Source organism: Rana temporaria, chromosome 4 (genome assembly GCF_905171775.1).
Source record: "Rana temporaria chromosome 4, aRanTem1.1, whole genome shotgun sequence".
NCBI classification, from domain to species: Eukaryota; Metazoa; Chordata; class Amphibia; order Anura; family Ranidae; genus Rana; species Rana temporaria.
The window spans coordinates 300,684,412-300,699,761 of record NC_053492.1 but is presented as its reverse complement, the minus strand read 5'-3'; the positions used below and the strand labels follow the sequence as shown (position 1 = coordinate 300,699,761).

General features: G+C 39.2%; 1 protein-coding gene across 1 annotated transcript in view; it reads left to right on the top strand.

Moving 5' to 3' along the window:
* The window catches only part of TXLNB (taxilin beta), a 100,706-nt gene that overhangs the window by 72,833 nt on the left and 12,523 nt on the right, over nt 1–15,350 (top strand). Inside the window, exon 7 of the mRNA XM_040350541.1 lies at nt 11,757–11,849. Within this exon, the coding sequence (XP_040206475.1) occupies nt 11,757–11,849 (93 nt within the window). The remainder of the gene's footprint in view (nt 1–11,756; nt 11,850–15,350) is intronic.

The following is a 15,350-nucleotide window of genomic DNA, read 5'->3' as shown; positions in this document are numbered from 1 at the left end:
TATGGCGGACACTTCGGACACTTTTGACACATTTTTGGGATCATTGGCATTTTTATAGCGATCAGTGCTATAAAAATGCATTGGATTACTATAAAAATACCACTGGCAGTGAAGGGGTTGACACTAGGGGGCGGGGAAGGGGTTAAGTATGTCCCTGTGTGTTATCTTACTGTAGGGGGGGGTGGCCTCACTAGGGGAAACACTGATCCTCTGTTCATATATTGTATGAACAGAAGATCAGCATTTCCCCCGCTGACAGGACCGAGAGCTGTGTGTTTACACACACAGCACCCGGTCCCCGCTCTGTAACGAGCGATCTCGTACGGCGGCGTGCACGCGCCCCCTAGTGGCGGCTCTCGCCCAGGAGAGCAGACCTGCCGCCGTATAATGACGGTGCGCGGTCGGCTAGTAGTTAATGAATTAATAAATTCTATATTATCAGACATACTGCACTTAGTAGGCGCATTTTTTCTTTTTCTTTTTGCTATTACAGAGTCTTGCTTCACTCTCCAAAGTGCTGCCACAGTGTATATGTCATTTTGAACTGTTTATATACGAACTTTAAATATTGGGACTTTCATTACCATCCTTTTTATTATTATCCAGTTACTGGTCTTTTTGTTTCCCTTCCTCCCATCAACTTTTTGTGGTATTGTGGTTTAAATCTCCCTCTTTTGCGCCGCCATTGTGTTTGTTTTTTCTTTACCACGTGATCAGCTGATCACAGCGTGTAACCAGGAAGTGTCGGTAAACGCGCTGACAGGAGAGCCAATCAGCAGCTCTCCTGTCAGAGGGGGGTCTGCCCTGATAATCAGTGCATTGGTTAATAGCTCAGCCCCAATCAGAGGTGTCCACCAAATCTGTCAATCACAGCCAATCAGCTGCCAGTCAGTGCCTACCACAGTGCCAATCAGTGCCCATCAAAGTGCCAATCAGTGGCCATCAGTAACGCCTATCAGTGCCCTGCACAGATGCCAATCAGTGCCCATCAGTAATGACTGTCATTACCTCATCATCAGTGCTGCCCATCAGTGCCATCTATCAGTGCCCATAATTGCTGCATATCAGTGCCGCCTATCAGTGCCCATCAATTCTACATATTAGTGCCTCCTCATCAGTGCCACCGTATCATTTCCCATCAATGCAGCCTCATCAGTGCCCATTAGTGAAGGAGAAAACACGATTTTATAACAGAAACAAATAAAAAATAAAATAAAAAATGTCGCTATTTTTTTGTTTTTTTAGCAAAAAATAAAAACCTCAGTGGTGATCGAATACTACCAAAAGAAAGCTCTATTTGTGGGAAGAAAATGATAAAAATGTAGTTTGAGTACAGTGTTGCTTGACTGCCCAATTGTCATTCAAAGTGTGACAGCTTTGAAAGCTGAAAATTGTCCTGGGCAGAAAGGGGGCAAAGTGCAAAGCGTTTAAATATACTTTAGCGTATAAGACGACTTTTTGGATGCAAAAAATGCATCCAAAGTCGGGGGTCGTCTTATATGCCGGTGACAGTCTCCGTCTGCTGTGAGCGTCCATGATTTAAAAGCCGCTCCTTCTCCTCAGAGTGTCCTGTGATAGGCTGAACACAAATCTTCCCAGCAGCGCCTCTGTTCTGTGTTCCTCCTATCACAGATGCCTTCTCATCCTCAGACGAGAGGACGTCCGTGATAGGCGGAACACAGAACAGAGGCGCTGCTGGGAAAATTTGTGTTCCGCCTATCACAGGACAGTCTGAGGAGAAGGCGCGGCTTTCAAATCATGGACGCTCGCAGCAGACGGAGAGTGTCACCGGCCTGGAAGTCAGAATCAGCAAAACTGTTTGCACAGTGGGGGAAAGTGATGGCACAGTGGGGGCAAGTGATGGCACAGTGGGGGCAAGTGATGGCACAGTGGGGGCAAGTGATGGCACAGTGGAGGCAAGTGATGGCACAGTGGGGGCAAGTGATGGCACAGTGGGGGCAAGTGATGGCACAGTGGAGGCAAGTGATGGCACAGTGGGGGCAAGTGATGGCACAGTGGGGGCAAGTGATGGCACAGTGGGGGCAAGTGATGGCACAGTGGGGGCATGTAATGTAATGGCACAGTGAGGCATGTAATGTAATGTAATGGCACAGTGAGATTTGAAAAAAGCCTGTTTCTGTCAGCGGTCTTATACAGTGAGTATATCCCAAAACCAACATTTTTCCAGGAAAATTAGGGGGTCGTCTTATACGCCCAGTCGTCTTATACGACGGCAAATACGGTATTCTACAGTAATAACATCACTCATTGGGAATAATTCAGGACTGTAGAATGAAAGCAGCAGCAGTAACCTGGGTTAATAGAAACCATCAATTAATAGGGCAAATTAAAGGGATAGAGGTGACTCTGCAGAACGATATACTGTACATCATCCATATGTTTTTTCACATTGTTGGCATGTAATTAGGAGTCATGCTCTAGTAATTCTCATAGTGAGGCTAATTACTCTACTTTTCAGGCAGAGATAATGTATTGCAGATATTTATTTCACTGATATATGTTTCTTTTCATACATTCATTACTTTTTCTCACTGGTTAAAGTAAATATAATTACAGTTTTTAACTATATTACTTAGTGCTTTATGGAGCTGCTCAGATTAATTTTGTTAAATATTAAGTTTATCTAGAATATATACGATAATATTAAAAGACATTTATATTGTCATAATATTTTTGGTACCTAGCGTTTTTGATTTTTTTGCAGGGACATTTGGAAAACCAGGATACTCCTATATACAGTCATCACATCTAATAGTAACAGGTTCTGGCCCACCTACACCTTCCTGTACCTTTTTAGTTGCCCATCACTAGGATGGGCAGCCTCACTAAACAATAGTGAGGTGGCAGGGGTAGGAGATCTTGCGCTCGACTGTGGGCTTTCTGCCAGAACTCTAAAACCATGTTTCTTTTACTTAGAGGTGCCAACATGCAGTAAATATGCATGTGTCAGTTTATCAGTCTATGTGTTAATGCTTTATTGATGAAGTGACCGCTCCATAGGGAGAGATTACTGTATTTATTGGCGTATAACACTCACTTTTTTACCCTAAAAATAGAGGGTAAATTGTGTCTGCGTGTTATACGCAGGGGGCTGTGGAAAGTTTTTTTTCCTGAAACTTCCCTCTAAGGCCTCGTACACACGAAAGGTTAAACAGAGGACAACGGTCTGATGGACCGTTTTCATCGGTCAAAACCAATCGTGTGTGGGCCCCATCGGTTATTTAACCATCGGTTAAGAAAAAGCCAACTTGTTTTAAATTTAACCGATGGATTCCTAACCGATAGGACAAAACCGATCGTTAGTAGGCACGACCATCGGTTAAAAATCCACGCATGCTCAGAATCAAGTCAACGCATGCTTGGAAGCATTGAACTTCGTTTTTTTCAGCACATCGTTGTGTTTTACGTCACCGCGTTCTTACACGATCGTTTTTTTAACCGATGGTGTGTAGGCGTGACGGACCATCAGTCAGCTTCATCGGTTAACCGATGAAAATGGTCCATCGGTCCGTTCTCATCGGATGGACCGATCGTGTGTACGCGGCATTAAAGTTAGGTGTTATACGCCTGTGCGTGTTATACCCGATAAATATGGTAAATATTTTTATAATACCAAGCACTGAGAGCACTTTTCAATATTGGAATGCACTTTACACTGTACAGTGGGGATCGAAAGTTTGGGCACCCCAGGTAAAAATTTGTATTAATGTGCATAACGAAGTCAAGGAAAGATGGAAAAATCTCCAAAAGGCATCAAATTACAGATTAGACATTCTTATAATATGTCAAAAAAAGTTAGATTTTATTTCCATCATTTACACTTTCAAAATTACAGAAAACAAAAAAATGGTGTCTGCAAAAGTTTGGGCACCCTGCAGAGTTAATATCTTGTACTGCCCCCTTTGGCAAGTATCACAGCTTGTAAACGCTTTTTGTAGCCAGCCAAGAGTCTTTCAATTCTTGTTTGAGGTATCTTTGCCCATTCTCCCTTACAAAAGTCTTCCAGTTCTTTGAGATTTCTGGGCTGTCTGTCACGCACTGCTCTTTTAAGGTCTATCCATAGATTTTCAATTATGTTGAGGTCAGGAGATTGTGAAGGCCATGGCAAAACATTCAGTTTACGCCTCTTGATGTAATCCCCCGTGGATTTTGAGGTGTGTTTAGGATCATTATCCATTTGTAGAAGCCATCCTCTCTTTAACTTCAGCTTTTTCACAGATGGCATCAAGTTACCATCCAAAATTTGCTGAAATTTTATTGAATCCATTTTTCCTACTACTCGTGAAAGGTTCCCTGTGCCACTGGCTGCAATACAACCCCAAAGCATGATTGATCCACCCCCATGCTTAACAGTTGGACAGAGGTTCTTTTCATTAAATTCTGTGCACTTTCTTCTCCAAACGTACCTTTGCTCATTCCGGCCAAAAAGTTTTATTTTAACCTCATCGGTCCACAGAACTTGTTTTCAAAATGCATCAGGATTGTCTATATGTTCATTTGCAAAGTTCAAATGCTGATTTGTGTGGTGAGGACGTAGAAGAGGTTTGCTTCTGATGACTTCTCCATGAAGAACATATTTGTACAAGTATTTCTTTATAGTGGAATAGTGTACCACAACTCCAGTGTCTGCCAGATCTTTCTGGAGGGATCGTGCAGTCAAACGTGGGTTTTTAATTGCTTTTCTCACAATCCTGCGAGCTGTTCTGTCTGATATTTTTTCTTGGTCTTCCAGATCTTGCTTTAACTTCCACTGTTCCTGATGACTGCCATTTCTTAATTACATTCCGAACAGAGGATATTGACATCTGAAAACGCTTTGCTATCTTCTTATAGCCTTCTCCAGCTTTGTGAGCGTCAACTATTTTCAGTTTCAGTTTTTTAGACAACTGCTTAGAAGAACCCATGGTGCTGATTGTTGGGGCAAGGTCAGATGAGTCTGGGCATTTTAAACCTTTGAGATTGACATCACCTGGTCTTCCCAGACGATGATTGAGAACAATCCATGACACTGGCAGGTCTCAGCTTGGCAAAGGGGGCAGAGCATGCTATAAATTCTGCAGGGTGCCCAAACTTTTGCAGACGCCATTTTTTTGTTTTCTGGAATTTTAAAAAAGTGTAAATGATGGAAATAAAATCTAACTTTTTTTGACATAATATAAGAATGTCTAATCTGTAATTTGATGCCTTTTGGAGATTTCTCCATATTTCCTTGGCTTCGTTATGCACATTAATACAAATTTTTACCTGGGGTGCCCATACTTTCGATCCCCACTGTATGTATATGAATTGAGTCTATTATGTATATTTGAATTGTTTTGATGTATTTTTGATTTGTGGCAGATAAAAACATTGCCAATTTTGTAGATAAATGAATCACCATTTAGACACAAATTTATTTCAACATCATTTATAATCATTGAATATTTTTATATTTGCACTAATAATCTAATAATTCCTAATAAATAAATTCCACAATCTTGTAAATACCAAAGGGTGAAAAGGCCATTTAAATAAAATATTTTAGAGGACAAAAAGGTGCTAATACTGAAAATGATTAATATTATTATAAAGTGTTTATTATTATTATTATTATTATAATTGTTTTTGAGTTTAATGTTTTTTGTACAAGATTTTTTGGTATGAAATATTTAGCATTAAACTTTAAAACATGCAAAAAAATAAAAACATTTGACATTGAAAAGATATATTTTTTACAAAAACAGGTTAAAAAGAGCACCACTGTCTTGTGGCTGCTATGGGCTACAGTCTAGTGATAATTTTATTACAGTTCTCTTGAATGCTACTGTTATCCTGAAAACATTATAGGAAGGCTTACACTACTGGTAACGTAACCAGAAGGTGCATAAATGCACGTAGCATGTATTGCAGTGCCATTCATTTTGCATGGCACTCCATTACACTAAGTTAATGCACTTGCATTCCAATAAAAAAGGTTCATGTGCAGTTTTAAGCATGTCTGAGTGCATAGGCAGTCATGTCAATCTGAAAAGATTGTCTTAACACAAAGATTGTTAACTCACTGCAAATATTATGTAAATGGGCCCTAAAATGTATTGACATTGTCAATACAGAAAATAAGAACGAAAATCCAAAAATTTTAAAGAACGAAAATCGGAAATAATAACTAACTAACTAATAATAACTATTACTAATTTTTAAATTATAGGTATTGGAATTTCCTTTCAAATTTGTATGTTAGTGAATGTGATGAATACAAATTTATCTGAAGTTACAAATTATCAGAATGCCGCATCTAAACGAATGGAATGTAACTAATTAATAAATAATAATAATATTAATAATAACTTTTTATTATTATTTATTTGTTGCGTTCCACTTGTTTAGACACGGCATTCGTTATTTCAGATAATTTGTATCTTCGGATAAATTTGTATTCGTTACGTTCACTAACAACCACATTTGAAAATAAATTCTAATACCTATAATTGTATTATTAGTTAGTTAGTTATTATTTGGGATTTTCTAATTTTCCTATCATCTTTCTGATTTTCTGATTTTCTAATTTTCTAATTTTCTAATTTCTGAGATTCTGAATTTTCAAATTTCCGAATTCCCAAGTTTTCTAATTTAGATCATAACAAATGACCCGGAAAATTAATAAAAAAAACAACGATTGAAATTAAAACTAACACATTTTTTGGCAGTGCACATGTCTACTAAATACCACCTCTGGACTCAGTAACACTTTGTGCGATAGCCAAAAAAATTGATGGTTAGCTACATTAAGTTTGTGTGCGGTCAGAACTCTTCAGAAACACCAGTTCTGGATGCCTAGGGTTGGTCGGAGGCTTTATTCTCATGCAACCGCTCGGATAAACCGTTACATGTGAACAGCAGCAGCAGTTCCAGCCATTGATTTGTACAGAGTTTCTACACACTACAAAATCTACTTATTCTTGCTAGCTCGTGGTCAATACTTTTTTTGGCTGTCTGAATGTAGCCTAAGAAGTTTACTTTAATTTGGCTGATTCTACGCTATTATTTTAGACTTATAGATTTTATATATAAGTAATGTGAAAAATATACTACAGCGCTAATTAAATAATCAATTCCACGTGCACCTAAATAAAAAACCAAATAATATAGCTGCTATCTTGAGTGATACCAAATCCAAACAGTGAAACATATAAAATATAGATGCGCTAATATTAACTTAAAAGGTGATAAAACGTACAAAGAAAACTAATCAGGTAGAACACTCCATAAACTGTGAATTACTAATATGTCCTTAATTAGTGCACAGTGATTAGCAGGATTCCATGCAGGGAAAAAAAATCACTCTCTTCAATCTGAATGCTAATCCAGCCCTCCACCGCTGTGATCAGATGATACAGGCACTCACAGACAGGGATTGCATGAAAGAAAAGAGAAAAAAACCTCTCATTGCGCAATATTCGATGACAGATCAAAAAATGTAATCAGAGCATTGACATATGCACTCACGAATCCCTGCTTTCAGTAAAGCATGAAAACGCCACTCAGTATGCTGTTTCCTCAGCTCGATCCGATGCACTCAGATTCGATCGCAGGCTCCTCCCTACGCGTTACGTCACAGGCACGCGACTTACTCATGGGTTCCTACATTATGAGAATGGCTTGGGGTTTAGATAGCCTTCTCATTGACAGCGTTTAGATTAGTGTGAGCAACCAAAGGGAAAGACAAACATCATTGCGGCAAAACTTTACTCACATAGCTGAATTCTAGTGAGATCAAATGTCGATGCATAGACACACATAATTTTAATAAACAAATTTAAAAACATTTAATTAATATAAAACTTTAAAAACATTCTATGTTGTTTGCTATGCGGATGGTGCATTTGCATTTGCATTTGCATATGCAATCTACTGCCCTCTTGTGGCCAGATATACAACAAGCATAGAATAAGTAGATGAACATTTAAAAATACAATTAAATAGATGCATCAACACTATTCAATATTATCAATAAAACATATAAAACCATCAAAAATATGTAATAAAAAATGTAATATAAAATTGTACTGAAGGGTTAAAAGATTATTACTATAATAACAGTAATAAAAACCATCATAATGAATAAAAATCAATATATATTAATAAAATTAATTATTAATGCAAAACCATGAGTATGTTTACGAATTGGAAATGAAACAATTTAAATCAAATTCGATATTAAGGCCATTGGGAGATGAGTCTGCATCTCATGTATCCAGCGAGACTCAGTTTTACTTAATTCCCTTACTTTATGACTGCCCCTCCAGTGTGGAGTGTATTTGGCAATGGCCCAAAATTTCATTTCCTTGGGATTGTTGTGGTGGCATAGATCAAAGTGCCGAGACACATTATGTTTGGGGAAGGCTTTTTGGATATTTTGGACATGTTCTCTGATGCGCTTCCACATTGGGCGCTTCGTGCGTCCAACATATTGGAGTGAGCAAGAGCACTCCAATACATATACTACCCCTTCAGTCCTACACGTGATCAGATCCTTTATGTTGTATTCCTTCTGAGTCACTGTAGATTTGAATTTAGAACATTTTTGTCCATTGAAATTGGTTTGCCTACACGCAAAACATCGTTTACATGGAAAAAAAACCTTTTCCTTGGTAAAAAGTGAGTAAATTGTTCCTCACTGGTGGGTCAGGAATATTTTTTGCTACCAAATCCCTTAAAGTTGGTGCTCTTCTGTACACCACCCGTGGGTAACTCGGTAAAATTCCCTGTAGCTGTCTGTCTGCTTTCAAAATTGGCCAGTGTTTCTTTATAATAGCTTCAAGTTGCTTGTGTTGGGTGTTATAATTTAGAATTATGGGTAATTCAGTTTCCAGCCTTTTTGTCTTGATTTTGTCTTGTGTTAGAGAGGTACGTGGAGTTTCATACACCTTTTGTATTTGTTCCATTATAAAGTCCTTGTTATACCCTTTATCAATAAAAAAATTTCCGATCGTTTTAGCTTGATCCAAAAATACCTCAGGGTCTGAGCAATTCCTGCGAATCCTTAGCATTTGACCCTTTGGTATATTGATTAGCCACGGGTCATGGTGGCAGCTATCCACAGGGATATAGCTGTTCCTCTGGACCGGCTTAAAGTGTGTTCTGGTTTTTAATTGTTGATTGTCTATAGTAATCTCTAAATCAAGAAACTGAATAGTAGTGTTGCTCAAAGTGTAGGTGAGTATTATGTTCTTCTGGTTATCATTTAATTTCTCAAAAAACTGAGTTAGGGTATTCTCATCCCCCTTCCAAATGATGATACAGTCGTCTATAAATCTTCTGTAGAGTATGAGCTGCTCCGGCATACCTTCATATATGGACGACTCCTCCCACTCAGACATGTACACGTTGGCTACACTCGGTGCATATTTAGCACCCTTTCCTATACGATTCAGTTGCCGGTAATACTCTGATTTATGCCAGAAGTAGTTGTGCTGTAGCCCATATGCAAGACATCTCAAAATAAACCTTTTTTGTTTCGATATGAGATGACCAAAACTGTTCAATGCCCATTTCGTGGCCCTAATGGCTTCTTCATGGTTTATCACAGTATACAATGAGGCCACATCAGCTGTGGCCAACAAGTAACCACAATTAGGTTCCAGTACTGTGCTCTCAAGGATCTGTATTAAATGCTTCGTGTCCCTGAGGTAAGCCCTAGTTTGTGGCACTAACGGCTGAATAAATCTATCCACATACTCCCCTAGGCGTGAGTTGATGGATTGAATCCCATTGATAATGGGACGTCCAGGGGGTTTCTCAGGATCCTTGTGGACTTTGGGAACAATATATATAATGGGTACTCGGCACACCTCAGGTATTAAGTATTTAGCTTCTCTTTTGTTCAGCACTCCTTTTTCTTTTCCTCTATAGATCAAGTCAACTAGCTCCTCCTTGTATTCTCCTGTCGGATTGGAGCGTAATTTTATATAGGTATTGGTGTCCTCAAGTTGCTTGGCCAATTCTTCATAGTAATAGTCTTTGGCGAGGACCACAATGGCTCCACCCTTATCGGCTGGTCTTATTATAACCTCTTTGTTTTCTTCCAACATCTTAATACCCTTATGTATGGCCATGGGGTTCGGTAACTTCTTCACTTTAAGTTGGTCCAAATCTTTCAGTACCATCTTTGAAAAGACCTCAATATGTTGATTATTTACAACTTGCGGGTTGAACAGTGATTTGTTTCTTAACTGACTATGTTCAACCCTTCCTGGCATATTAGGTACAGCCTGATACGTTATTGGCTGTGTTAGCATGTATTTCTTGATGTTTAGTTTGCGTGTAAACTTTTTGATGTCTACATAAGTATCAAATTTGCTCAAATTCCGCTTAGGGGCAAACTTGAGACCCTTATCAAGTGTTATCAATTCTGTTGGGCTTAGGTCTATCCCACTTAGATTGATAATGCCTTCTCCTATTCTAGTTTTCTTCTTTTTGTGTCCCCCTCTGCATCCCCTCTTCGATTTGGGCTTCGGCACTCCCTTTGTATAAATAATCTAATGTGAAGAAAATGTTTAACTTTGATTCTCTTAAAAAAAATACAGGCCCGGATTCAGAAAGGAGATACGACGGCGTATCTCCGGATACGCCGTCGTATCTCTGAGTGTGCAGGGTCGTATCTATGTGCCTGATTCATAGAATCAGCTACGCATAGATTTCCCTAAGATCCGACCGGCGTAAGTGTCTTACACCGTCGTATCTTAGGCTGCATATTTATGCTGGCCGCTAGGTGGCGCTTCCGTATATTTACGCGAGGAGTATGCTAATTAGGTAGATACGCCGATTCAGAAACGTACGTCCGGCCGGCGCATTTTTTTACGTTGTTTACGTTAGGCTTTTTCCGGCGTAAAGTTACCCCTGCTATATGAGGCATAGCCAATGTTAAGTATGGACGTCGTTCCCGCGTCATTTTTTGAAAATTTTACGTCGTTTGCGTAAGTCGTTCGCGAATAGGGCTGTACGTAAGTTACGTTCACGTCTAAAGCATTGACGATTTGCGGCGTAATTTCGAGCATGCGCACTGGGATTTTTTCCCGAACGCCACATGTGCCGTTCGTAAAAAAAACGTCAAATACGCTGGGTCACCATTCATTTAAATAAAACACGCCCACATCATCCACATTTGAATTAAGTGGGCTTACGCCGACACACATACGTTACGCCACCGTAACTAAGGGCGCAAGTCCTTTCTGAATACGGAATTTGCGCCCTAATTTACGGCGGCGTAACGTATCCGCAGATAGACAATTCTATCTGAATCCGGGCCACAGTCTTTACTGTTATCCATAGAATGTGGAGGATATATTATCCAAAAATGATTATTGTTTCCTCGATATCCCCAGAACAGTCATACAACATAATTACTTTTTTCCCTCTTGTAATACTTGTGAGTGTAATCATTTATTTCTGTTTCTGCATAGTTTATGTATTCAGTTCTGGAAGCATTGGCACCTGTGATGACAGTCTTGAAGGAAATCGTTAATTATAATTTGTGAACAGCATATGGGTTCATTAGAAATGCTAAACAGAGGAAATCTTACTCTGGTTTGACAAGAAGGTGTTATGACTCATAAAAGATGTTAGATACGTTGAGCATTTTGAGTTTGCTTCCATTGATTCATCACATTAATGGGGTTTTGACAAATAAAATTTAGTTTGTACAAATGTATCTTTCTTTGAATTTTAATTATTCCCATTTTTTTTTCTACTGACAGATTGCGCTATACTCGGAGAGATTTGATGAATTTCAGAGTTCCCTGACTAAAAGCAATGAAATTTTCACAACTTTCAAAAAAGAAATGGAAAAGGTTATTTTCTTTTTTTCTTTATTGCTGTTTAGTTTATGAAGATGTAACCTAACCAACAGAATGAAAATACTCATGTCCTAGTTTCAAATATACACAACTATATGTTCCTTGGAAGCTCTGGATCCTAACTTCTCTTTCATATTGTTATCATCACTTTCTGTGTAGCATACACATAGCAGTCTATGAGTCTCAAATTAGTGAGATATTACTTCAGAATTTTCTGGCAGATGATAGTGAACAAGACCAATTGGCAAACCTCAACTGTGTATGGGTCAAGGGGTGACATCTCAAAGTTTACATTATCAGCTATTGTGGTGATAATGTAACATAATAAAAAAAATTAGTTATGGTCAAAAAGAGGAGAGCCACAGTGCTTATGCTACCCACTTATCTGTACTTACCAAGCAAAGCCTACATAAAATAAGCACATCTGTAGCTTGAGATTACTATTGTGACAGGGCATTACCCTGCTAGGGTCTAGAAAGAGGTTATGACCCAGAACTCTCAACCAGGTGGGTTGGTTGAGGGGCTCCAGGAACATTGCATCATGGCTTTTCAGTTTCCTCAGTGTTTGGTAAAGTCCGTTTTGGGACCTGCAGCCTGGAGATTTCAAAGTGATCCTGGAGGGATAAAATCTCTAATCCTGGGTCCAGGTATTCAAAACTGCCAGCACACTAATTGGTCAGATATGTGCTGGGTTTTTAGTAGTGATCTGACCATGATTCTGGGCTCCACCCAGGACGTTGTTGCCCAGGAGTGCTCCACATAGGAGAGAGGTGGGAACCAGAACAGCAAGGAGGCTGTTAACTGTGTGCACCAAGTCGGTGAGCAAACAGTCTAGGAGACAGACAAATGAATGGAGTTTAAGGCCAGAGTAGCACTGCTGCAAGTGCAAGCCACAAGAGCTGAATGCTGTTTATTTTGATGGAAAAGAAATGCTAAATACCCCTGCGAGGGAAACTCATGTTTGTAATTATTCAACTTTTTTTTATATAAATGGTCAAGAAAAGCCCTTAAAAAATAAGAAAGCTAGTGCCAGTGTCCTTAAAAGCTCTACATTTGATGCTAGTTATCACACTATGAACAACTTACCCTTGCTTATCACTGTGTCAGAACCAGAAAATTATACCTTATAAGTTGTTACATTCCATGACATGTAAAGAGATCCTGGTTGGACTTTAGGTCATCAAAGACAACGTGTTGAAGTTTGTAACTAGTGATGAGCAAACCTAGTAAAGTTTAGTTCCCTGGACATTCATCAAACCCAGCAAAAAAATCTGCATCTGAACCCGAGGGAATCTTGGCATTTTATACTGACTTACTTCAAGGTCATAAAAAACAAAAAACTACGCCAAATAAAAATTAATAATAAACCCCCTACTTAAAAAAAGCAGAGATTAGCAGGAAGTCCAAAAAAGTCCTTATGCTCATATGCAGAGGCTACTGATGTAATTTTCAAAACATTCAAAGACATTGGTTCCTTAAGGTGTTGCTTAGTGCTGAAAAGATGGATCTTTCAATCACCCGGTGACATGCATACATATCGTGAAGTCCCTCCACCGAGAAAATGAGCCTCTTACCAGATGGCAAGTAACCAGAGCAGTTGGCTATAGACCAGCCACTGCCTTTAGGTTCCCCAGGGATCACAGGTAAAAAGCCAGCAGCGTCACGACCGTTTTGAAATCAATCGCTCCAATGCAGGAATTGTATAAAAGAAAGGACGCATATAGCGTAATACTGTTGGGTAACAGAATTTAATAAAAAGTAATGTACTTACAGCAGGATGAAATAAAAACAGCAGGTGTTTAAAATGTAAAATGCCGGCCGGCATACAGGAGCCCTCCTCCCGAGCGTGGTGACGTCACTGGCGTAGCCTCCCTATCCCTATAGCCAACTGCTCTGGTTACTTGCCATCTGGTAAGAGGCTCATTTTCTCGGTGGAGGGACTTCACAATATGTATGCATGTCACCGGGTGATTGAAAGATCCATCTTTTCAGCACTAAGCAACACCTTAAGGAACCAATGTCTTTGAATGTTTTGAAAATTACATCAGTAGCCTCTGCATATGAGCATAAGGACTTTTTTGGACTTCCTGCTAATCTCTGCTTTTTTTAAGTAGGGGGTTTATTATTAATTTTTATTTGGCGCAGTTTTTTGTTTTTTATGTTTATTGTGTACTTCGCACGTTAGCTGCTGCCTTAAGATCACTGTGTTGTAGCGCAGTTTTTTGTTTTTCCTTTTACTTCAAGGTCAATCTGTCAGCTTTTGTTAAAAAAAAAAGGGAGATCTTTCCCCAGCCTGCTTCTGTTTCATAAAAATGGTGTTTAATCTACCTTCAAATTTATATCAGACTCTTAGCCACTGGATAAGGGTCAGGTATGGTTTTTGAGGGGGAACCATGCCTTAAAAGGCAGTCACATTAGCCCAGTTCCACTCTAGACCATTGACAATAAACTTGACATTCTGGCTGCTTGGGACAATGTTTGCCTCACCCCCAGAACCCTATTCTCTTTGCATGGTATGAGACAATGAAGTTTTATCCCAGGAAGTACTCTTTAAGACACATCCTGACCTTTCTCCAATCTGGATCAACATTTGGCCATGAGTACCATCAAGGGTCAAAACTCTTATTTTTCAAAGAACGCTTGCTTCTCATTTCTTGTTAATGGCCTTTATACAGGGTGTGGCTCATATACTGTAGGTGCACCCATGTGACTCCTTGGGATCTCAACCTTTTTTATTGTTGTGGAAAGTCTTATCTCTACTCAAAACATTGCACATGTATCTGTTTGTCCTTCTCTTGTACAGCCTGGGGAGATTTCACTCCATTGGTTTAAGCTGTTTGAGAATGTATTTCTTTTATACTTCTTTCTCCAGACTAACTGACCCTTTTTTCATCATTTCAGAAGGAACAACCTGCTTCTTGAGCCACTATTAATAGATGGCTCAGGCAGCAGTTTTGTTCAAGCCTACAGGCCTAAGGATGAGGTTTCACCTATTCCTGTCAAGGAGCACTCCACTAGATCAGCAAGTGCATCTTGAGCTTTTCCACATCAGGCTTTTTCACAAATTTTCAAGGCTGTTTTACCAGGTGAATGGTCGAGTCTCATCTGATGCCAGCTTAAGACATGAGGTCCTTTAGGCAGCTCCCAGTTCTTTTTGCCATAGTTGTTTTTTGTGGGCCTGTTGGTGTTGTGTGCTGTGTTCCCCACCCATTAATTGGATTGGATTTGGACAGCCCATACATCTTATAATTATTTTGACCCTGTGCTCCTAATGAGCGATTATGAAAATTGGATTTATAACCTAAAAAAACATTTCTTGGAGTTCATTAGGGTAGACAAGTCACACCCCTCTTCTATATGACCAATTCTTACTATTACTTTTCCACAAAAATGAAGCACAATGGGAGGGGTTATATACAGCTTTTTTGTTTGATAGTGTCCATTTCTCTGGTATGCAGCAGTATAACCCACACATCTCTAAATTCCTTGCGCGTG